Source organism: Anopheles coluzzii, chromosome 3 (assembly GCF_943734685.1).
Source record: "Anopheles coluzzii chromosome 3, AcolN3, whole genome shotgun sequence".
NCBI lineage: Eukaryota > Metazoa > Arthropoda > Insecta > Diptera > Culicidae > Anopheles > Anopheles coluzzii.
The window spans coordinates 23,052,930-23,078,796 of NC_064671.1; the positions used below are offsets into that span (position 1 = coordinate 23,052,930).

The 25,867-nt window shown below is 45.6% G+C and overlaps 3 protein-coding genes across 3 annotated transcripts in view; 2 read left to right on the forward strand and 1 right to left on the reverse strand.

Annotated features, from left to right (window-relative positions):
* The window catches only part of LOC120957677 (protein limb expression 1 homolog), a 265,788-nt gene that overhangs the window by 30,033 nt on the left and 209,888 nt on the right, over positions 1-25,867 (forward strand). The window lies entirely within an intron of this gene.
* On the forward strand, positions 3,560-6,468 carry LOC120958985 (uncharacterized). The gene is made up of 2 exons (XM_040382086.2): positions 3,560-3,686; positions 4,907-6,468. Exons 1-2 carry the CDS (start codon positions 3,678-3,680, stop codon positions 6,368-6,370), a joined length of 1,473 nt encoding a protein of 490 aa, XP_040238020.2. The 5' UTR covers positions 3,560-3,677; the 3' UTR covers positions 6,371-6,468.
* Positions 18,850-25,867, reverse strand: part of LOC120958070 (mucin-5AC) — a 47,747-nt gene continuing 40,729 nt past the window's right edge. Inside the window, exons 3-5 of the mRNA XM_040380625.2 lie at positions 23,547-23,784; positions 23,223-23,385; positions 18,850-23,044 (exon numbers count right to left, since the gene is read on the reverse strand). Of these exons, the coding sequence (XP_040236559.2) occupies positions 19,916-23,044; positions 23,223-23,385; positions 23,547-23,784 (3,530 nt within the window). The 3' untranslated portion in view covers positions 18,850-19,915. The remainder of the gene's footprint in view (positions 23,045-23,222; positions 23,386-23,546; positions 23,785-25,867) is intronic.

Sequence of the window (25,867 nt, forward strand, 5' to 3'; positions counted from 1 at the left end):
ATCCGTCGCTCCATGGTTGATTACATGTGATTAGGGAGGCACATAAATCTGTTGTTTTGATTTTTTTTCTTCCAGTTCGTGCCTCCCCGAGCATAGGAGCGTGCTTGAGCAAACCAGAACAAACTAACCGGAATGAATGGATTTGGTTGGTTGAGTAGCTCGAGATTCGGTGATGCCTTTGGGAGCTAAATGTTCAAACCAGGGTGTGGTACAATTGGATCTATCAATGCATCTTGCCAGCTGGGTGGGAGGTTATTTGGGAAGCTTTTCATCGAGATTTTTGGATCGAAAGGCATGTTTTCTGAAGGTGCGATTGTAAGGACGTGATAAGCAACGCAATGTATCGGTTTTAGGTTTGAGGTGTTATCAAGATCTGTTCAAGTAAACCTCTCATACGCTGTTCTCACATGCTCCGTGTCTCCGCGTTATCAATGCCTGTATCAATTATTTTTCCAATACCTACTTCAGCAGGATAAATCAAAAGCGTCCGCACTGTTGGATGTACTTGCGCGCAGAAACACGTGTCATATTGAAGTATTTTAAATAATGAATCATAAATCATACATTATTTACACCCCAATAGCGTTTCACGACATTGCATCGACCGGCTCCAATAAGCCACATTGATAGCTCTGTATCTCTCTCACTGTGTATGATAACGATGCTCGGTGTGATGGTTTCTTTGATATCGTCCGAGCTTGTCCGAACCACACCAAGACTCCGGGCCTTCCGGATGGTGTGCGGCTTCTAACGGTCCCGCACGACCAACGGAACGCACCGGCCGGTGACGAGATATCATACGAAGCAAGGCCCTTAATGCATCATATCAAACGTTCCGATACAAACACTGACACACGCGTACGGATCATCCGCACGAAACCCCGTTAATTAAATATTGAAAGCTAACGCTTGTCCAGCGCCAGGAAAGGAGCCCGGCTTCAATGGCTCCACTCGTATGCCGCACTCGACATGATACATGATACCGACCAGCCGGATCACTGTGGCACAGGAATCGATACAAACGCGCTGATTATTATGTGTACAGTCACATAAAGTATATCTTTGAATGCGTACCGGCAGTGTGTGTGTGTGTGTACACGGAATGGATTACTTGTGCAATGCAGCCCGGTTTCGATGCAATCGTCAGCTGCTAAGCCCCGTTCTGCCCCCTGGTTTCTGCTACCTGGATTTCGTTGTTTGTTAATTTATGAACGCCCGCTAGTCACACAATTAGAAGACGATACGTACGGTATCATCGCCACTATTCACGCCGACTGATCACTGTGCGATGGGCTTTGGTTCGGTTTCTGCCAGCCGGCGATAAGGAGGATCCACGGCACTGTACTGTCCGGTTGGCATCGGAATGAACTGCACTCAGGTGTCTGTTTCGCTTACTCACCTTTTACAAGGCTCACGTGACCGTGGCACGGTACTACAATGATCAACTTCTATGATTTAATGAAACGTTTCTTCCCCATTCCCTTGCATCACTCACAGTAGGCAGCGGAAATGGGATTTACGAACTCTCCATCCCTCCCCCCTCTCTTCCTTTGGGCTCCTTGAACTGCTTGAACTGTCGGTGGAAGCTGTACGTAGTTTGCACACTGCACGGCCCGCCCCTCCGCCGGGACTTTGGGGTTAGTTTGCAAACATTCTACATTAGCATCAATCTAAATGCCAAATATGACAATGAATATTTATGACAGTAAATAAGACTTCAGGCGGGCAGGTGGGCGCGCGCCCGCGCACATGCACCAAACCCGTACGCCCAAAGCGTAACCTAACCCCATTGAGGCTGATTAAAATGAGCTGCAAAGTTTGCTTGGATGAATTTCGCTTTCCCGAGCGTGGACAAAACGCACTCGCACACACACACACACACACTCACTTGCTGAAGGAAGATGGTTTAGTTGTCGCCGTGTCGTAGCTACACTTTACCGCACCATGGCTTGCCAGGACGGTATCGGTGAGCGTTTATAATGAATTTTAATCTTTCCTGTTGTACGTTGATAGCAAACTCTCTCCTTTTTCTTCGCAATTTGTTATTCCTTGCAAGACAATCACGGAAAGGGTGTAACCAGTTACATGATAACCAATGTAGTACAACAGTCTTTCACTTTCATGCCCACCTGATGTGATGATTATTCATGTCGGTTAGGCAAAATAATCACAATGTTACGGCAAAAATCGCCCTAAATGTATGGCGGGATTTAAATGTAGCATAGCTCAACCCTCTGGTCAATCTTTATAATAATATGCGTTTGAGGTGTGCTAGGTTGCACACCCATTAGGTTTATTGCATAACACGCCGTTCGCCGTTGCCCATTGCGCCACATGACCTCTGGGACCGTGTGCAACCGTGCAATCTTTCATTCCGGTCATCAAGTCTTATCGAACAAGGCTGCAGCGGCGAGGCCACAGACCGACCGAGTCGAAGAGGCACCTTGATGATATAGTTGTTTTGATCGGTCACTGAGCTCATAAGGCCGGTGGATTGATTTTCACCCTGCAACAGAGTGTCCGAAAGTCCGGCCCGATCGAAGATTTCGAAAACAGCACAAGTGGATTAATTACTCACACTGCTCCTTGAACCGTGTCGAATTAGGTAGCGGAGAGAGGGTGCCTTAAGGTTGAGCGTGTGTGCTGGGTTGGATGTTTTTTTATGGATATTGTGAGATAAAGCAAATCGACACACACCAAAAACGGGAGAAACCCCTGTTAATATCAATACATGAAATGTATCAAATGTTCCAACGTACAAACAGAGATGTCAGCTTATTAATTCAGCTACAGCACAAGTTGAAGCTACCAAACACCGACCGAGCGAGAGGTAAAACTAAAAGCGTACCAAAAGTTTCTCCTGCATTACGAGGGCCCACACACGTATGAAGTTGGGTTGTAAACTTTTCTCTCACCTTTGCTGCATGTACAATATCCACCTGCACACACTGTAAACCCTTCCGTAGCCATCCATGAGACGCCTTCCCAATAATGTAGAGCACTTACGATGCTTTTTTTTTCTTTTCAGGGATTGAAGCAACTACACACTGCGAAACAACAACAAAACAAAAAATTACCAATTCCATCGAAAAGTTGATTAAACTTGTAACTTTTATTTGCCGTCATGATACACGGCTGCCTCCTCGCAAGGCTTGCGGGGCTTTTCCGAATTTCCTAACACACCCCCCCATGTACGATATCCGTCAGTGATTTTGCGTCATTAAACGGCCACACGGGAAAGAAACGACGACGACAAAGACGACTACAATTCGGGTGAACTTCATAACGGCGTTGGGTTGAAATCATTTTCGGTGCTGTTGCAGCCTACCACCACCACCACCACTACCATCCACCAGTGTCCGAATCTTGGAAGATTCACGCATCACTTCCGTGCAACAAGCAGCAGCAGCAACAACAACAACAACAACAGCTCGCTGCCGAACTGAGCCGCGACCAAGCGAGAGGGTCGCTGGCCGCTTGGGCGCCTTTTGGGCAGGGGGTCTTGCCCGAATCTTAATTTTCCAACTCAACTCCGCGGTATAAAAGCCACTGGCCATCGTCTTCGAAAATCAGTTCTTTCTCTGGTCTCGCTATCTCTGGTAGTAGTTTTTTGGTGCGAAGATAAAGTGTACGCAACCATCAGCGCGTTTTGGGTCGAGCATCGACACTGCACCACAATGCGTATGGTACGTGAACGATTTTGTGAAAAATATATAGAGATATAACTACAGTGTGTGTACAGGTTCATATTGAATAGTTTGTGGTGAATCTACTGCAAAGCAGTGAATATTAACTGTGATGAGTTTTGGGGGTGATGCGTGAAAGTGGCTCCAAGCAGACCCGGCCGAGCATTCTACGCTCATCTACCTGGACAATACGCAAAGGGAAAAGGGGGTGCATCTGATAAGATAATTGCAGAACCAGTGAAAACCTAACGGCACTCAACGTCTCTCTGTGTGTGTGTGTCTTCACTTTCTTTCCTGCCTGGCTCGATCGATTCGGACGCTATTGCGATTCGAGAATGATCAAGTGATCGATAGAGAAGCGAAGAAGAGCGAAGAAGAGCAAAAAGTGAAACGCACGCCGTATCTAATACTTGGTTCATACCAAAAAAAAGCGCGTCATGTTTTTGCCCCACGCGCAAGCTTGAACTCCCATTCCGCACACACGCCCATAACGCGTGTATAATAATGAACCCCTTTTCGAAAGGGGGCATCGGTGATCGAATGGGCCGTAAAAATCGACTCTCGCTTCATCGAATCTTCCTCCGTGATTGATCGCCGGGCACCAGCGGTGCACCAGCTTCCACCAGTCTCTCTATTTGTTTTGTGCGCAAAACATCACCGCCGAAACATCATCCCGGGCCCGAGTGAAAATTCGATCGAAAGTGGTGCCCCACATTAGTTTGGCTAAGTGGAAACAATTTAAATCGCACTCGGCCGCTCTTACGTTGCCACGTTTTTACGCACACCGAGCCAGCGCGTACAAGGAATTGCTTCCGGAATGTGCATCCAAACGCGGGCATTTGCAATTATGCATTATGAAATGATGTGCATTTCAGCGCGGATCGAGCACTAATTTGATCGGATGGTTTGAGAGTTTTGTTTTCGAGTTTTGCGAATTCGTTTTCAACGTGATTATGGAGATTTGTTTCCCCCCGAATCGAATGGTTATGGCATTTGGTGGGGTTTTCGATCCGATGTGAAAGGTTTTCCTTCTCGTCCGATCATGTAACAGCTGCTGCTGGCACCAATTATTACAGTTTATAGATGTTTGAAGAAAAGAAAAAGATATATGGAAACGATCATCTTATTTCATCACGCTTGCATAAGACCAATCCAACACAAACAGTCAACAAGATGTCTTAATGGTTCCCTTTCGAATTTCACCTTTTCCCCCTCTTTAGTTCATTATCCCATGCTGCCTGGCCCTGCTGGTGGCATTGGCCACTGCGGAGAATGCTGCCGAGCAGCAGCAGCAGCAGCAGGCCGAACAGAGAAGCGTAGAAGCTGAGTCAAAGGATTCTCAACGTCTAGAGAAACGAGGAGCATCGCTGGACGAATGGAGCCACCTGTCGCACGGATACGCCGAGCAGCACGGCTACCAGCAGTATCAGCCGCAGCAGGCGCACTATCACCAACAGCCGCAGCACCACTACCAGCACCAGCACGTCAAGTACGAGGAACCGATCAAGACGATCACGATCGAGAAGAAGTACCCGGTGCCGTACACCGTGCACAAGCACTTCCCGTACACGGTCGAGAAGAAGGTGCCGTACGAGGTGAAGGTACCGATCCCGAAGCCCTACCTGGTGGAGAAGAAGGTCCCGGTGCACATCAAGGAGTACGTGAAGTACGCTGTCCACGTCCCGGAACCGTACACCGTGTACAAGAAGATCCCGTACGAGGTGAAAGTCCCGGTCGATAAGCCGTACGAGGTGAAGGTGCACGTCCCGAAGCCGTACATCGTGGAGAAGAAGGTGCCGTACGAGGTGAAGGTCCCAGTGCCGGTCCCAGTTACCGTCGAGAAGAAGGTGCCGTACGAGGTGAAGTATGAGGTGGCCGTCCCGAAACCGTACACCGTCTACAAGAAGGTCCCGTATGAGGTGAAGGTCCCGGTCGACAAGCCGTACAAGGTGGACGTCCTGAAGCCGGTCAAGGTGGAGGTCCTGAAGCCGTACCCGGTGGTGGTGGAGAAGAAGGTCCCGTATGAGGTGAAGGTGCCCGTGGACAAGCCTTATGAAGTGGAGGTGCCACGCCCGGTCAAGGTTGCCGTTAAGGTCCCAGTGCCAGTGCCGTACACGGTCGAGAAGAAGTTCCCGTACACGGTGGAGAAGCCGGTGCCGTACGAGGTGAAAGTGCCGATCGATCGCCCAGTGCCCGTCTACAAGGAGGTGAAGTTTGCCGTCCACAAGGAGGTGCCAGTGCCGGTGAAGGAGAAGGTCATTGTGCCGGTGCACGTGAGCGAGAAGAAGCCCGAAGCCGAGTACCACCAGGAACTGATCCAGGAGCAGCAGCACCAGCAGCATCACCATGAGCAGCCGCAGCAGCTCGTGCAGTACGAACAGCAGCATCAGCAGGAACAGTACTACCACGATCAGCCACAGGCCCTGGCTTACCACGCGGAACCGCAGCAGGTTGTGTACCATCAGGAGGCGCCAGCCCACACTGCCTACCATCAGGAGATCCAGCACCATCAGCAGCAGCAGCACCAGCAGCACCAGCAGCAGCAGCAGCAGCTGCATCACCAGCAGGAGCAGCAGTACCACCAGTACCAGCAGCACCAGCAGCAGATCTACAACGCTCACCAGCAGCAGCAGTACCAGCAGCAGGAGCAAAACCATCACCAGCAGCACTACGAATCGCACTAAAGGGCGGTGATGCGTGATCCCCCGTGCCAGACCGACAATCCGGACGATGTGATAAACTGTTCGCCTTAATTCTAAGAAGTACATATACCTTGCCTCGTGACGCTTTGCAGCAAAAAAAAAAACAGAATCGGTTGTGCCGCGAATGAACGGGTGTCGCTACCTGCTCCGTCCGCAAGATCGAAAGAGTCCTTCGTTTCGCGCGACTCGTGTTTATGTATAACGCTTTACTGTTTAAGATTAGCCCCAGCCAGTGTGTCAGCGAGTCAGCCGGCTTTGCCAAAAGAGAACTGACCCAGACGCAAGCAAGCGCAAGCATTGGGAATGTAGAGTCAAAGAAAACAAAAAAATCTTGAAATATTCGGATGCACCAATCGAGCTGCATGGGTCGAGAAATGTCGCAGCCTTAACTGCTCCGGTCAGATGCAGCCACATTGACTAAAGGACTGGGAAGATGTGTGTGTGCATTTGGCTGGAGCCGTTACCGATCGGGGCGAAATTAACGACCGCAGGTGGCGCGTTTGGCGATATTTGCATCAAGTTGTTGTTAGTTGTTGTATCGAATGACTGAAAATATTAAAACAGAGAAAAAGATAAATATACAAAAAAGTTATGATCACAAAAATGGAGATTGAGTTATACTTTTTGTAAGAAAATGAGAAGGTCATCTAAAAAAAATAATACGGAATGTGTCCCAATCCGAACCATACTGAGTTGAATCTTCACAGTGGTAGCAATCTAAACCATCATACTTTACTTACTTACTTACTTATCCGGCGCTCTTACTGATACTTTATAAGTCTCTGGAAAGCCTTTTAGGCCGACATGACCAAGTTACTCTATCTTTCGAATATTACATCTCTAAAGCTTAGTGAGGATCCATGGTAACCTTCAACACTCACTGAGGGCTTAACTTTCCAGAAGATTCTGCGTCTGATAAGCAAAAAGAGTCATTTTGATCATTACAAAAAGCTTTCATAAATGCTGGTCAGCTCATCTAAACCGATTGGAATGGTCATCTGATTCAAATGCATTAAGAATCGCTCGTTTGCTTATATTTATAAGCTCTCTTCCAATTGTTGACAAGCCCATTCGAGTAAGGCTCAATACTGTACTCAGCTAAAACTAAACGCTCAAAGAAAGTAAACTTTAAAAGATCTCTACGATTGCCAGGCCCAGCCTGAGAAGGGTTGAGGGTTTGAACACAGCCTGTTTAAACTAGTTAACTTAGACAAACGACGCCGCTGAACAGTAAACAACTTCAAACTCTTCAGACCTATTCAGACCACCAAGACTGTAATGGCCAACAAGAAGTTATGTGAAGGTTACTGAAATGTGTTCCATCATGCTTTGCTATCAAAGTATGTTTAATGTTTGCTCTCCAAAAAAACATTCAGAAAACAATCCCAACAAATCAACTTTTTTCATTCGCCCGAAAACTGGACCAAGCCTCCCGGGGCGGCCGCAACTCGAAGGCTACGGCGATAATTTGTATGCACTATACCATCGCAAAATCCTGCTGCTGCTTAATTTCATCCAGTTTTTTTGTTTCTTCTTGCCGCCAGCCCCGTACCGCCGCGCTCGTGGAAATCAATGGATGGCCGGATTGCAAATTTAAATGAAGCGTAATCTAATTAGGTGGAAAATTTATAAAACCCCCTTCGGGCCTGGGTCTACCCATCACCCCAGGTCTACCCAGGTCCCAGGTGAGTTTGGTTCGATCGGGTACCCGGAGCGGTGCTGATTCGGCTGATTTCGGAATTCATCATCATCCCGCACGGAGCCTCCGGAAAACATTTGGACGGAACGGGCGGCAGTATCAAGTGTACAGAGGAACAAACGGGGAAAAAAGAAAGCCGAAAATTAAATGCACCACAGTGCACACGCGGGCGCACGATCGGGTGCATACGGTCGATTCCCTTTGTATCTCTTCCCTTCGGCTTTTCCTCCCTTCAGGCAAAGTCGTGGCAGTCAGGCGTGCCGAGAATTCCGAAAACAGCCTTCCGAGTCCACTCCGGGTCCAAGCCGGGTGGATCACTTTAGCCCCGGATGTTATTGCCGTCCCTCCCTTGGGGCGGAGTGAGGTCAAATGCCGGCCTCCCTTCCCAAGGGGACACACACACACACACATACATTGAGCTGAAACCTGGGAAAGCTAATTCCCGCCCAGCTCCAAACCGAACTGAACCCGGCTCAATCTAAATAACAAATTTTTCATGCATAAATTTGATTATTTGCAACGCATCATTGATTACGGGCGCTGTCGGTCGTGCTGTGGCAGTGCGCTAATGCAAAACCTTTAGCTACAGCAGTTTGCCCACCGTACTTCCGCCGGTGGGTCATCGGGCAGGGTCTGCTCACTGTTCGGGGCCGTAAAAACAGTCGAATTAAACAGCCGACCAGCATCATCACAGTTTGCCACCCAGCTGCAGCCTTCTGCATTCTTGCATTGCCCCGCGAATCCACGACTCCACGGGGCGAAAGTCAACAGCTGCAATAATAATTATGACTATTGCTGGTTTCGCTGTCAGGGATGCTTTTTTTTATTCCCCTAGCCGAGCGCTATTAAGCCAATTGCCATACCATTGTGCCATTTTGGGTTGCTTTTGCTCGCGCACCTAATCAAGCGCACACGCGCGCAGAAACCAATCATTTCCTCACCCACCCAACTGTTTAACTGCCATACTCGAGCGAACTGGTGTGAAAAAATAGCTGTAATCAAACGGAAGCGAAACATCGACAGCAGCAGTTGCAGTAGCAGAACAAAAACAGGGTGGCGTGGTGGTTTTTCCACCAAAGCACCAAAGCACACATAAACAAATGAAACGTGTCTAAAATGCTGGTGACTACACACCCAAACGCAGCCCAAACCGCTCAAAACAAACACACTGTTCATTTATGCGTACTCGCTAAATAATAATAGTGGAGGACCAAAGTGGGGGAGAACGCGTCCAAAGGGTTTTTAGTTGCAACCTCATTTGAAATTGCCCAACGTTACACAGCTCGCGTATGTATGTGTATTCCCTTTTGGTGCTTCGTAACGCGTAACACGTCACGTGCCGCTCACGAAGGTTGAGTAAATAATCAGCCCGGACGAACGCGCCGTGGCCGTTTTTCACCTGATCGTAGCGTTGCGGTGACAAGCAACCAGTCCCCGGCCATAGGTCGACAGGTGGCCAGGACAAGCGTGGGCAGGGCAGGCGAGGGTCTAGTACCATTCCGCTTCGGTGCGAGCATTTTAGTATTTTTCATTATTAATGCGATAAAAATTGGAAATATGTTTTCCAATTTCATAATAATTTAATATGCAAATTTCAATTGAATTTTAATGCTACTTTTCAGTCGTAAAATGGGACCCATTGGGCTGCAGCCTGCATGCGAGTAAGGACGGGTTATGGGGAGGGAGACTGTTTGCATGGGTATAGTAGATGTGGGCAAAGCAGGAGAGACATATACAGGAACAAAACACATACTGTATGAAAAATGCTATGCACAGCCAGTGGGACACCACATTGCATTTCATCGCTGCGTGCTCATTCACAGGGAAATGGGAATTTGAAGGAAAAAAAACTGGGGGGTTGGTTTTTAGAGTGAATAATACTTGTATGATCTAGCATTGTCGCAATGTATTGAGTCGAATGAAACATTCCTACCGTAGTGCACAGTTCGTGCAAATTGAGTGTTACTTTTTTCATTTCAATCAATTGTTATCTGCTTTAACTACACAGCACGCTAACGAACCATTGCTATGTTTCAATTTGGAAAGAGTTCACTTTGTTTGTGATGAACATGGTTCATAATTCTGATTGATAAAGTTCAATCAATACAACTCAACGGGAATTTATAAAAGAGATAATTCTAGATTCTACTTTTTACATGAACTTTAAATTTTAATAAAACCGGTCTAGGCCAAACACGATTGAAAATATGTTATATCGTATGTATGATGGGTTTCTATTGAATGGTAAATATGAACTATGTCTTTCAGATGTAAAAAGTTAAAACTATGATGCATTGTAAAAATTTAAAATGTTCTGAAGCTTCCTAGAAAATGATGATTGTGAATTAAAATATTAATAGAAACAGATTATGAACCTATATCAGTTCTGGGAGTGTAAAACTGATCATGAACCCATGACAGTCCTGGACCTGATTCCTCGATACCATAACGCTGAAGTTACAGATCAAACACCGTTTTCAGTGACAGTTGATTTTTTACTGATTCCGTTTCTATATTGGTCCTGGAACTAGTCCAGAACCCAATCCATGTAAAAATTCCGATTACATACCGATCCTGTAACATTAAAAAATCCTAGTACAGACGTGGAACTTATGGAAAACTTAATTCAGTTCCAGAGCAGGTCATTTCAGACCATATTATACCGGGAACTAGTACCAAATGCGGACCAAAAATAGATCTCAAACTCTGTTCTATAACTTAACACATACAGGGTTTTCCATTCCAATTAACAACTGTCCACAGTCAACTAGCAATCTTCGATTTGAAAAACACGATTGTCTACCACTTACAAACAAGTCAAGCCGTTTTTGGTACACTGTCCATTTCAATTTCACAATTGTCGTCTTCGAAAACACACGTCAGATGCGGCACGGGTTGTTTTGGTTTTGGCTGAAACGTGTATCACTTGATGTTGGGACAGCTGAGCAAAATGGACATGTTAGGCAGTTTTATCTATATTTTAATTTTTAATACAATGCAGAAATTTGTATATTAATCAGTGCTTTTACTGGTAGCAAATGAAAAAAAAAATACAACATCCCAAAATAACTTAAAAACTGTAACACACCAAGAATAACTAAAAGCAAATGATAACACTGCTTAACATGAAAAAATTGCTCAGCTTTCCCATATTCTGATATTCAATCAAGACCTGTTTACAACATGGTTCAATTCTTACGGACAAGTGATACACGGGTAAAAGTAAGGCTCAGCCCTCTACGTTACGCTAGCGTTACACGTAACGCTTGTTTATCACAAACCCAAGCAGCATTTTTGAACGTTTGTTTTAACCGCCGTGGATGAGCAAATTAATAGATTATCATGTCTTAATCTTGTTTTCTTTTATATGAACAAACATAAATAAGTACAGCAATCGCTAATAGAGATAAATTCATTGATAATTCATTAGTATAAATATATACTAATATTATTATTAGGCTATCATTTTTAACAGCAATCAGAGTTGTAACAACTTCAAGAATTATTATTATAACAATCTTTTACATAAATAATAAATAATAAAATATGATTATTTATTTATTTACCCAGTTATTGATAAAGTAGGATAATGAAATACTTTCAAGTATTTATTAACTTCATTAACCTAATTCTTAAAAAGAGCCCTTGTATCTAAAGTAATTTTTATTCCAAATGGCCGGAAATATTGATTGGAAAGGTAATAATTATATTTCAAATATATAATTTAATTATAATTATTTTTTATATTTTATATTTTCTAATCATAGGAAATGTTACTCCAATTGAAAGCTTTTGGGGTGTTCATGAGCTTCCTTCTTTCAGACTTTTTTTCATTATTCATAGTGCAACAATGAAAAATATGAAACCTGTTATTTAATTGTTATTTAAAATTAAATCTCCTAGATATCGATTCATCTTAAAGCAATTAACTTTTTTTTCATCGCAATTTAAAATGTTTTTTATTCTAATAATGTACATTGGTCGGTCGCTTGGATGACAAAACTGTAATAAAAATGTTGCTTGGGAATATTTTAAGGGACGTAACGCTTCTCCAATGTAACGTAGAGGGCTGAGCCTTACTTTAACCGATACACGTTCCAGCCAAACCCGTGCCGCATCTGACGTGTGTTTTCGAAGACGACAATTGTGAAATTGAAATGGACAGTGTACCAAAAACGGCTTGACTTGTTTGTAAGTGGTAGACAATCGTGTTTTTCAAATCGAGGATTGCTAGTTGACTGTGGACAGTTGTTAATTGGAATGGAAAACCCTGTAAGTTTTACCCAGTAATTGAACGCTAATCCAATATCGGATAAGTTCTTCTTCTTCTTCTATTTGGCGTAACGTCCTACGCGAACATGCCGACCTACATACAGGCTTTCAAGATTTAATTCATTACCACGTAGCCGGATAGTCAATCCTTGGCTTGAACCTATGACGGGCATGTTATTGAGTCATTCGAGTTGACGACTGTACCACGGGACCGCCCCGGATAACGGATATGTATGTGACCCTTTTTCCAAATCGGTCCAGGAACAGATTCTGAACCCATAAAGGGCCTGGACATGATCTTTATTCGATTCCAGTTCTGGAGTTCATCCATATTCCACATCAACAATTGTACCCTGTGCTTCTTTTAGACAAGAACTCCTTACTACAAATTGTACAGCGATTGTACAAACTTGGGAAAAGAGAAAACCATTTCACAAATTTCGATTAGCCAAGAACATCCTAGAATCCAAAGCAAGCAAAATTTGTAAGCATTCTAATTTTCCAGAAATGAATGATTTTCTAGAATGTAATTAGATGCACAGAAATATAATTCTTTTCATTCGTTGAAATAATTACAACACCGGACAGCAAATACCATCTTTTATATGGCTTCACATGAGTGTTTTGTGCAGAAGTTCAGATAGCATTGTAAACTTTCTAGCATTTTTTAGCCATAGTCATATTCATAGTCATAAAGTGGCATAGTTTAAACGGGACCCATCTCGGACAATGATAACACTTCATTAACCTTGCTCAACTGACATACCAGAAATATCATGGGTGATACATCTAATACATCTGAAAATAAAAAATATTCTCTACGGAATAGATGATGGTTGGCCTCGAGCCAGTTTCATGTCAAAAATGCAAAAACTAATTAAAAACTTAGAATGGCAAAACGTACCAGAGAGCAATAAAACAAAAAAATATGATTCATTTTGATAGATTGCTCCTTTTATTCGTCCTTCTTTCCCAACACTTCCTAAAACCAGTTTAAGTGTGTTCTGAATCCAGAGTATCATCCTACCCTTTTCTCTTCAAGCTCCTCAAAAAATCGGATGTCTTTAAAACATAGCTTCCGGTGGTAACATTTAGCAACTTAAAAACAATGGAAACTCTTTTTCATCTGCCAGAATTAAAGCTTCGCTTTTAAACGCACGGCAACGCTCGAAGCCGCTCACACTCACAAACTGTCTCTTTAGGTCATTTTTCACGTCCCATTCACTTCCTTCCAAACAAAACGAATAGCTTTCAAAAGCATTGCGAGGCAATGTGGGCAGCATGGCCAGCAAGAAAAAAATAACATCACTCATGCACTAATTGAAACAATAAAACGTTAAAAGCGATTTGCGGTGAAAAATATGCACTTTGCACTGGCAAAGCATTCATTAAAGACTAAGTGTATTTAAAGACACTGACGTTTGGGAAGCAATTTTACCCTTTTAATTCTGACAGGCACATTCTACGGCGAGTGATAACTTTATGGAACATTGATTTAATGGCTTCAAAAACGGAGCGCAAAGGGTGAATTGATTCAATGCACTCCAAACACTCCATTTGGTATGAAAATAAATCAACTTATAGTGAGGTTGGGTTTATAAATATTTATTCTTAGGGCCATGTAGCGTTTAACACCGACAAACTCGTGTTTATCCAGCTGCTGATGGTATGGTTGAATGGAAACTAGAAGTAGCTCATAAGGCCACACTCAACCCATCCACCAGAGAGCAGTGTCTTATAAATTCTAACCCAAGATCATCATGACCTGCCCTCTTGGAGGGATAGAACGCCTTCCAATTTGGCGAGAAAGCGTTACACAGCAAAGAACGGGACCATCATAATAAGCCCTTTTCTTACGTGTGTCGCCCGGCAGTGTACATTCAAAACCGTGCTAGAACGGCGGCACTAAACCCGAAAAGGGAAAGGGCTTCGTCCTAATAATTCATCCACAAAGCACAAGGCAGCACAAGCAGCAGCTGTGTGGAAAGTGTGCCCAGCATCAGCTAAAACGGCTACACCGTGTCCCGTGTCCACCCCTACCGACCAACGCAGTGGAGCTAAATGTCTCTTCGGGTTGGAATTGCCGCGTCGGCCCGAACCGGGCTGGAGCACGCACTAAAAAGCTCATTCGCTGTAATTAACTTTAATAATACCACTTTGTCATGAATATGAAATTTAATGTAGCCGATCCTACTAAATAATGTAGGCCTACAATATTCACATCCGAGAGCGGGAGTGCTTGTGCCGCCAGTGAGTGTCGGCGAACCGACTGAAAGATTAAGGAACGTATGGTGCTGAAGTCGGGATTTTTTAAGTGTAGCCGCCGCCAGGATCGATTTTGCACTAGAAGCGAGTAAACATATTAGGTGGAGTGGTATTTTATCCCGTACAGTTCAGTAGATATAGAACTAATAGTTATGAGCATGGGTAACAGTGGTGATTGTTTTGATTAGTTTTGTTCATTTTATCACATAATAATAAAATCAAATGAATAATATCCGTTTTTGAAAGGGTGTAAAATTTAAAATTAAAGCTACTAGAATTGTAAAATAAATAAAAAGTGTAGAAAACATGCATAGGAGTGGAAATTGCTAGCAAGAATGACTCACCGATGTAAAGTATTAGAAAATAGACAAACTGTTAACTTGAAGAAACATTAATTCTGGAATATCTAAATAACAGGATAAGGCACTTTTTCAGTTCTAGGACGCATTTCAAAATCGAAACAAGACTGTCATAATGTGTCCCAAACATGAAGGAAGGTCTGGAAAATACTTTAATTAAGTACGCCTAGGACTTACGAATTTTGATAGCAGTATTTTAGCCACATTGGACAGTTATATTTTATTTAATTGAATATAGATCATTTATTCATCGGAAAATTCGGAAGTGTTTTCCAAAAAAGCCTACAAACGTACAATTGAGCCTTTAGTTTAGTAACAATGAAGTTTGATCCATAAATTAATAGCCAATTTTATTCACTCGAACGAGAGCAGTCTAATAAATAGATCCATCGAATGGTATAATTTGCTACTCATGCAAATGGTTGTAGCTTGTCTTAAATGAGGCTTACCTTTGATGTAACGCTTTCGAAAGTGAAGATATTAAAAACTATATTTTTCATAATTATTTGAATAACAAAGTTGATCAATCGATAAAGCTGTAAGCTTGGAATCATAGCGAATGAAGATGAAATCAGTTTCAGCATCACTTTTAGTTATCTACATTAGTTTCTTGTAACTCAAAACACCTTTCAACATAACTTTATTAGAATCCTTTGTATCCCTAAATATCGTTTCATCAGGACTGAAAGTTGATTTCATTTCATTGCAAGACTTTCGTTTAATTCCTTTTAACTTACTCTCATTCGACAGTGTGGATTAAACATGTTGTTTACCTTACAGTACTGGAAGGTTTTAAAAAGCCGCTCCTAAACTGTGAGCTGATTGTGTGATACGAGTGCATATATGAGTGTAAATACAATCTCGATCCACTCGGCCGTTCAGCAGAACGGGAAGATCAAACCGACATTACATCTCGTACCGCTGGTACAGTTTCCGGCAAGCAGTACCTATCCTACATGTGACACAAAATGAATCTTCAGTTGCTACATCAACTCGCCGCCCGTGCCGTCATTAATAGACCCATACGCACCGAAAGCAAATAAAAGGCCCCCAGCAGGCAAACATTTCCATGCAAAAAGCGACCCTTCCCTCCCCTGCTCGGGAAATGTGTGGTAAGAGTGTGAGGGTGCGGGAGCGGGCAAAAAAGCAATCTTCAGGAAATATGGCAAAAGATTCTTCCAAAGATAAAACACCCGAGCTTGACCCCGTCGGGCCGCAGCAGTCAGTCCTCCAACAAATGCGATGGAGCGAGGGTCAAAGGTTATGAGAGCAGACGGCTCCGGGGGATCGAGTGCCATGTGCACTCACTGCTATCTTTCTGAACTCCAAGTAATTACAGCCAGTCGGAATTGGCCCTCAACCCACCGCCACACGCCGGGGTTCGGGACGACGACGGGACCGCTCCCAAGGAAGCAAAACGTTATTTTACTGCTGGCGGTGACTTTTGTCAGCTTTTATCCAAGCTTCATCGTTGACACCCGACGAAAGCGAAGAAATGTGTTAAATTATTGATAGCATCTCCGGCGGCCAAACCCAGCCCGGTCCGTTTGCTTTTGCGTCTGTCTCGATTCAATTCCTGTTATCGGCTGGCGAACGGACAGGAGCCGTCCCTTTCGGGAGGTTGACAGTGTCCCGTCGGTCCCTTGCTGGAGACTGGAGAGGCTGATGCGTACTCGAGTCGGAGCTGCTCATCCAACCATTTCATTCAAGATTCAGTTCATTCATGCATTGCCTTCAAGGGCAATGGGCAAAAGATGGAGTGGTGGCCTCGGCACACAGTACGACGAAGATTTATGCATTCAAAACCATCCTGGAAGTGGATCCTAACGCTCAATCTGGCATCCCTGCGCAGAGTAGGGCTGTAAATATTTTCTAAAAATGGACAGTCCTAACGGTTCACCGAACAAGGACACAATTGAAGTTCTTTTGGCTTGCGTGCGAAGAAAGTTCAACAGATTGATCGGTGGTTAATTGGACAAATGTGTACGTATTTGTGCGTCGGCTAATGGGTGTGAGTACTTTTTCATGAATTAAGCAAACCGTTGCTTTCAAGCAGGGTCAATCGTCAAGGGTAAAGGTTGACTTAAATGTTTACAATGCAATCACACGTGAAAATCATTTTCCAATGAATCCATTAATTGTTGGGGGTTTCGTTTCGATTTCAATTATTGCTACAATGTACGCTATTGCAATTGGAAATTGACAGTAATGCAACAAAGTGCACTTTGGTAGCTTGACGGTTAATCATGGCTCTGGAAATATCGAAATTCTGGAAATATTGAAATGTATTTGTACATCAGTATGTTTATTGATTCCAGTTACAAAATTATTGATGTTCCAACCATTCTCATCACGACCAGCGCTGCCCGTTTATTAAACATTTCAATCAATGGAAACAGACGTTTAATCCTCATCAAATAATAAATGCATGACATTCTTTGCATTTAACGAATAGCTCTCATCCATTTGAAAAGTTCCTGCTTCAGTTTGATGCTCATGGTCAATTTCAACATAATTATGCAAACGTTAGATAATATTGTTTTTGTAGAAGAACTGTATTGCATCTGCAAACATTTTTGAAGCATTTTCCAAGCCCGTTGGTCCAGCTCAAAAGTATACATTCGAAAATATAGCATATTTAATGACAAAATGAGCCCCCAGATAATTTCCAGTTAAGTCCTCCTTGTTTCAGTTTTACCGATCCTGTTTTACCTAGAAATTAGTTAAATGTATAATTTAAAAAAAAATATTAAATTCATCTAAATTATTCGTTGAACAGATCATGCTCCAAATACTTACAAACATGCTTTACCATAGACCAGAAAATAGAACGTACTCAGAAACCTCTAAAGTACAATGTAAATGGGAAACGGTATTTTCGTCAAACAGATTAACCACAACTACTTAAGGTAGGACCTCTCTGCCCCAACACCAGATTTGCAATAGTGGCAAAGCGGTAATGGAAGAAATTGTTTTACGCGATCGAATAATTTATATTTTTACCAATCTTCTGACTCTACAGCTTCCTGGACAGCTGCTTAAACAAACTCAACGAAAAACTGTCTGAACTAAGCTTCCCCTTATTAACTAGTGCAAAAAAGCATGTCAATATTCTACGAAAACAACATGGAAAATTTAAAAAAGGAGGGAAATTTGTGAGTTTCTCCTTATGTTGAACAATCTACATTCCACACAATAGCCACGCAGCTTCCCAATTTTAGCCTCTACTACAATTCAAGCCTTGTTTTCTTCTTAAAATAGATTATAGTACTTTTAATAAATTCAAAAAAGGAATCAAACAGCTTCTATTATTTCTGATCAACTTATTTCTGCTTCAGCCAAACAAAAAAATAATTTTTAATGAGCTAACTGCTAACTGCGACAAATTGGCGTTTCTTTGCATATTTTCAGGCTGAAACAAGGAGACCAAATAGACTACTGGTAGGTTCTTAGCTTAGATTTTGGTAGCTAAGGTGGATGAAGATTTTTTACGTATATTGGCAGATAGGGAGAGATTGTTACCGAACTGTTCAATGATGACTTTTCTAAGTACAGTAGAAGGTCTGATGTGTAGTAAGTCATAAACTTTAATATAAGCTGAAAATCTAAGGCTAGTTTGGCGTGTGATTTTGTACGGAGTGTTGAAATTGATTTCGGTCGCCAAGTCTCAAAATCCACTATAATAAGCTGGCTAGAATCCTTAAACCTTCCATCGACCAATATGAGTTACATCTGCGTAATACATTACCTTATCCAAGCGCACCGACCTTATCCAAGCGCTGTAGTTAGTTATCGAAAATGATTCCTATTCTATTCGAACCGTTTCTCAACCCTTTTATCATGCACCACCGACAACAATACATCAATTATTTTGTTCATGTCAATTTTTATTACTGAAATACAGCGCACCTGCCCGGCAGTACAAGTTAAAATTCAATTTCCAATATCGTGTTTTGTATGTATTTTTGTTTGTTTTTCACTGTCACACATTTGCTTAAAAAATAAAGAAAAACCACCCCTCATAAATCGCATCCAAAGCCAAGGGAGCGATAATGCCCGCTCCTGCTAGATGCATCGTTTGCTGCATGTGATACGGAAAATAAATTAGAGCACCTGTACTAGCAACTAGTGCAGCACACCCTGTGCGTGCGTGCGTGCTACTCCTGTACAAATGTGTGCCTGCGAGAGAAAGATTACACACACACGCGCGTGCGTGTGTCATCTCTCGATCCTGCAGCTTCCATTGCTAGTGTTACTTAACGCGTTGTTTCGAGTTTAGAAATAAATTATCTGCAGTACGCGCGACCGCGCGCCTGCTCGTAAGGTAACTTACTTACACCTATATTTACTTACTTCCTAAAAACACTAACCAGTGTGCTTAGCAGATCGAGGTTTAAGTTTGTAGTCGGTGCCCAATGCGTGTAAAAACCAAAACCATAGGGACCTGCTGGGGCTTGGGATACTGCCCAAGCCTCCCAAGCTGTCCAGTGTCCACACGCACACGGGCATCAGTCTTACGTGTAAGCAAATCCTACAATCCTGACAAACCGGTACGATGTAGTCTTAAAAACGAATCTCACTGTTTTTTGTGTCTCACTCCGGGACACAAGTTTATCTTTCCAAAACCTGGAACCATCATCACACCAAGTGTGTGTATGAGAGAGAGGGATGAGTTTCCACTGGGGAGCGATTGTGCTTGGGATCACCTCAAAGCCACCGAACGCACAGCGATGGTTGTGACCGCGCTCATTGTGGCCAGCGCGTTTGCCGTCACTCAATTATCACCTTTTTGCTTCCCTCTCTCTAGCTCTCTCTCTCCCTCTTACTTTTGTCATCTCTCTCTGTCTAGTTATTGCTGCCGTAGATTGAACGCTTTGAAACGGAACTGCTCCCCCGTGACCCGGAAGCCGCGACCCCCGAGGGCGGTTAGCTTTACGACTCGAAGCGCATGCTGGCCCTCACCACCGTTTCGACCATTGTGTTATTTTTATTACTACCTCCCTGCTGCTGCTGCTGCTCGACCGCCACCGGATGCTGCTCGGTCAGACCGCTGGCCGCGCGCCTGTCACCGTCGGCGGTTTTATTTGCATTCATTAATTTTAAGCCCAGCGCCTGGGCCGGGTCCATTTTTCTGCTCTCCGTTTTATCACCCGGGGCGGCCGGCGGTCCGTGGGTGACCGGGGGCGGCGGTCGCTTCGTTTTCGGTCGGAAGTTGCGGATGCCCGAGTTAGACTTGACCGGCAGCAGCGTCACCAGGGTGGACGGTGGGTAGGGCGTCGTCCCGGCGTGCTTCCCGACCGCCATCGACTTGAGCATCTCCTCGTACTGGTTCGGATCGATCACTTCCACCTCCGCCTGGCCGACGACGGCCTGCTCGGCGGACAGCTCGGACGATGTCTCGAGCATCACCGGCACGACGTCGTCAATTTCGTCGTTAATGACGGTCGGAATGACCCGTGCCATCGGTGTCGTCGTTTCCGGGTACTGCTCCGTCGTCGATGTCGTCGTGGTGCTGCTCGGGACTTTCGTGGGGCGGTTCTTTTTTCGCTTGGGCCGGGTGGTTGTGGGCCGGCTGGCCGTCCGGTTGGCGGTGTTACGATATTGGTTCTTAATCTTGGCGAACGACGAGAACGGTGGCATCTTGCTCGAAACCTCCGGCTGGATGCCGAGCTTGGACGCGAGCGTGTCGAATATGTCGGACAGGTTCTGCAGGTGCGTCGTGCCGTTCGGCCGGTTGCTCTTCAGGTCGTCCAGGTCGGGGGTGAGCGGCTGGCGGGGCAGTGCCGTCGTCCCATCGGGCTGCACGTTCACCACCACCAGGGCTTGCAGCGTTTCGTTGAAAACCTTCCTGGTGGGTGGCTTTTCGGCCGTGGTGCGTCGCGTTCCGTTCACAAACTCCCACTTCGTGATGGGGAACAGCTCCGGCAGTGTGTTGGTGGTGGGTGGCGGTAGCGTGGAGGGTGTGTACTTTAACGTTTCCACCTCGACGTAGGCGGGACGCTTCGGTGCGCTGCTGGCAGGGGCAATCGCCGTGGTAAGCTCCACGGAACTTTCTTCCGAGCTCGATGGCATCGTTTCGGTCGTGCTGGTGATCAGCAGGTCCTCCGCGTCCCGCTCAATCTCCTCGCTTGAGCTGTACGTGGTGGTCGGCATGGTTGTGGTGGAGGGTTGCTCCGTGCCTTCCTCAAGCTGCTCCGTTGATCCACCGGCGGTGGTGATGATTGCCGGACTGGGCGTTGTAGTTATCGCCGCTTGTTCCGCATCGTCCGGACTGTTGCGTGACTCCAGATCCATCCCGACGTCCACCAGTGCCTCATCGTGCGTACCATTCAAACCCCCGTACAGTACCGGATCGATGCCTTCCGTCGCGGATGACTCTCCATAAGCCTCCGTGGAGCTTTCGTCGGACGATTGACTTTCCTCGCCGGAACTGCCACTCATCGGCGTCTGGAGAGTGGTCGCGCTGTCGCCAACCTTTTCCGTCGTCGTCGGTGCTGCCGGCTCATCCGGTGGCCCGGACTGGTCCGGCTTTTTGGCAATCACGCCATCCCCCAGGTGCTCGAACCGCTGGTCGTCCAGCGTCAGGTTGAGCAGCTGCTCGGTCGCATCCACTGCCGTCGGCGTCAGGTACTTAAAGTCCGGTATCACCTCCTCGTGGATTTTGTCCACCGGCAGCGGGTACGGCCGGACGTCCGCCACGCCGAGCGGCTCGATGCCGAGCGTGGACGAGCCGAAGCTGGGGTTGGTGTAGCTTTGGTAGTAAATTTGCCCGTTGGGATTCTCCGTGTACGCCAACACGCTCTCGATGTCCGACGGCCGGTTCCGGTAGAGTATTTCCTCCGCCAGGGAGGGCTTCTTCCGGGCGGGCAGACCGGTGCGCTGGTCGGCCTTCGCCTGCTGCTGCTGCTGATTGGGATTGATTGGGTGCCACGGTTGCTTATCCAGCACCGGGGCGGAGGTGAACAGATTTACGTCCAGCTTCGGTATGCTGTCCGGCTCGACCGTCCCGATGCGGCGCCGTTCCGGCGCCAGCTCCCCCGGGATACTGTCGTTAAGGATGGCCTGAAAGATGGTCTCGAGCAGGGTGTCGTTTTTGAGCTCGCTCTCGGTGTCGCCCGGCAGCCCAATCACGTCCACCACGACGGGGAGATGCGAATCGGTGTCGGTCGGTTCGCCGACCAGCTCGTCCTCCTCGTCGTCGGATGAGTCGTCCTCCGTGGATGACGATGATGGCTGCTCGTTTGAGCCGATGCCCTGAGATGGCAATACCTGATAGCGGAGCGTTGTCAACCGGCTGGTCGTCGTACTGCCGACCTGCGTAGGTGTCCTGCTACGAACGGGCTGGGTAGGTGCCATCGTCGTTGTCGTTGTTGTCGTCGTAGTGGTCGCTGTTGTGGTGGGTGACCTTGTCGTTGTTGTGGTTGTGCTTCGACCGACATTTGCCGTTGTTGACCGACGTCCTGCTCCACCACCACCCACCGGGCTGGACGGTGGTTTGAGTGAAGTCGTTTTAATTTTCTTCGTCGTTGCAGCGTGCAGCTTATCCATTTTTTCAATCTTAGCCGTTGCCGTTTCATATTTTGGCTTGGCGCCGCCCGCCGCCTGCTGCCCGAACCGGTAGCCACCGGTTGATGGGCTTTCACCGTCCGCCTTGATCGCCTCCGTCGCCTTCGTCCGGTCGCTCCCCCTAATCGTTATCTGGGCCGGGCTGACGGCGAACGGTTTGAGCGTCGAGGCAGCGACCGGCACACGTCCGACCGGATCCGTACTGCTGCTGCTGCTGCCGGTTCGCTTCTGCGTGATGTCGGCATCTGTTTTCGTTATCTCAAACGATCCTTGTATAACCGGTAAATTATCCATGTCAATGTCAGATTCCGCCTCGACGATTCCGCCCTTGCTGGCGTCGCCGGCACGGGCTGGTGGGGCCGGCGTGACGCGCGGTGTAAACTTGTGGATAGTTTTTTCGATTACTCCCGTCTTCTTCGTGACGTGCCGCTGGTCCTGATCGGACGGTGGGCCCGTTCCGCCGGGCGACGATTTGACCACGGTCGGAAAGGCCGGCTGAGCGAGCACGGTCATACCAGCAACGTCATCACGGTGGCCATGAGTGATAGTGTGCGTCGGTCGGTTGCAGTGCCCGGTAAATGAAGGAAAAAGGGGAAAAAGATGGGGCGAGGGAAAAAACAAATCATCATCAGTGTTATCTAATCCAGGGGTGGGTTTCGGGGAAAGTGCTTACCTCATGCCGGGTGAGCAGGGCCGTCTTTAGGACCTCCTGGTCGAGCAGCCGCTTAATCTCGATGCTGTCCGGATCGATGCGTATGTTCTTGAAGGCCGAGCTCGGGTTGAGCACCTCGCTCAGGAAGGCGGTCCGGATGTGCTCCTCCACGTTGTTGATGGTGCTGCACGGTGGCCAACGATGATGACGTGGAAAAAAGTGGAGTGCATGGAGTTAGAAATAGCATGTATCGTGGACGTTACACCATCCCAACAATGGCGCAGCAGATAAGTTTGAGCTCTCCAAACCGTAGCGATCGAGCGGCGGTAGTTGCAAACTACTTACATCTTTATCTTCCGCATGTCCAGAAACACCCGGAAGCTGAGCGCTATGGTTGGGCCGTCACCAAAGTTCATGATTTCCGTGCGGGAAACGGTGAGACCGCTGCGTTCGAGCGACGTTTCGATCAGCTTTTCGTAGAACGCCGTCTTCTGCCGGTACACCGGCGTGCTGTTCGTGCGCAACCCGGTCGTGTAGATGTCGCCCCGTGCGACCCGGAACGTACAGTCGAAGGCCAGAATTGCTGGTGTTAAAGGGAGGGCGGAAAGAGAGGGGATAAACAAATTACGTTTCAATATGCTGTCAGGTTTGTATTTATGCGGCTTGTGTACCAATTTTCGATAAATTTCAGTGCATTCTCGAGATATGTGATTTGAATGCGTTTCGAAGAAGAGAGTTACTTGAACATCCGTGATAATCTTACATCGTTCTGTTAACTCTAAATACCTTAACATATGTTGTAATACAGGCTTTCAAGAGTTATTAATATCACTTCGCCTGATGGTCAATCCTTGTTACTACAAGACGGTCATGTAGGGGATCGATTCCGATCGGTCTAGTAGGAGCTGAAGCTTTAACGAAACTGACAACCGAACCGACCCAAAAGTTTTTAAATTTATTCTGATTCTATCATTTGACAAAATAGCAAAAAAAATCAAAACGAAGAAAAGCTAATTTGATTAGCTCAAAGCATTGAAATTGCAAACTAAATATCAATTAAATCAGTATGAATCTTTTAATCCACACAAAACTCCATTTAGAGTTCAAGAAAAAGTGAACAAGTCAAACGTTCAAAAAGTTTCAAACGTCAAACGTCATAGTGACTGGTCGAAGATTCTTTGCGCTCCGATATTTTATAAAATTATTCAGTGAAAACTTATCCCTAACGCAACCTGCTTGCTTGTGCTGCCTGCCTCAAGACCTGGTTTCAATTAACAGTCAAATTGCTCACCTGCAATCACCTACAATCAATTTTCCTGCTCTACAATCAATACCCCATTTCAACTATTGCTGTACCATTTTGCAATGGCCGGTATCTGCGCCGCTTGTGCCAACGACATCGTACCTGCTGATCGAATTGTGAAATGCCAGGGTTGGTGCAATGCCGAGTTTCATTTCACATGCAGTGGACTCTCTGAGGAACTGTCCGCTATTATAGAGTCCTGTGCACAACTTTTTTGGGCATGTAAGGCTTGTGTAAAGTTTCATAGAGATCCGCGTTCGGCTGTGCTTAGGTCGTCTAAAAATGATATCGAGCTAGCCCTTGTTTTTTTTTATTATATCGTTTCATAGACTTGAAAAAACGATCAATTATAATTCGTAATTCGTTGTTAGGCAGTGTGTTAGATCGTCGTCAAGAAGTTTGTGATCTAGGCGTTACACTAGACTCTAGCTTAAATTTCCGTTTACACGTTGACAACACTGTTAACAAGGCATACAAGATGCTAGGTTTTATCTTTCGTAGTCGTGTAGTCGTGTCTTAGATCTTATGTCGTTGTTTACTTGTCTTGTGCGCACGTGGGTAAAGTACTGCTCAGTACTTTGGTTCCCGAATTGCACTACGATGATTAACACAACAGAGGCAATACAACGGAAGTTTACAAGACTTGCTTTAAAATGCGACCAATTCAGAGGATTCACAACCATGCCACAAATTATCGCTCACGTTACCTTCTGCTTGGCTTTCAGACGCTCGAGCACCGTTTTAAGCTAAACAAATGTGTATTTGTTGATAACATATAAAAAAACGAGTTATACGTTTTCTATTAGAGAAGAGCAACATATACATGCCTTCAAGACCTCTTTGCTCTCGTAACTTGGTTGTTGGTGAGCGCAGGCGTACTTTACATGGATACAATGACCATTACTAGCTATGACAAGGCAATTCAATGTGTGGTCTAATCACTTTGATTTTAATTTATTAACGAATTAACGACCAACGCATTGAAAGAGAATATGTTATTAATTTCCAGTTTTGGCGACACCGGATTAAGGCAGATGCTGATCTCGAGAATCCCCCTCCGCCAGCAAACCATTACGGTGAGTTGATTCAAACCCAATTGTGATATTCCCCCCCCCCTCCCCCCCCCCCCCCCCCCCGCTCGACACCAACAGGGGACCTGAACTCCTTTTACCGCTTAGGACCCCCGACAACCTAAATCCGCCACTGATCATGACTACCAAAATCAGGGCTAAGAACCCACCGGTAGTACTTCTAGGCACCTTGAATGATATTACAAAATCCACATCAACATTGTAAGCATAAATCACGAAAGGAAAGGATCTCTTTATTTAAATTATTTTGATTAGAAAAATATTTTTCCCTA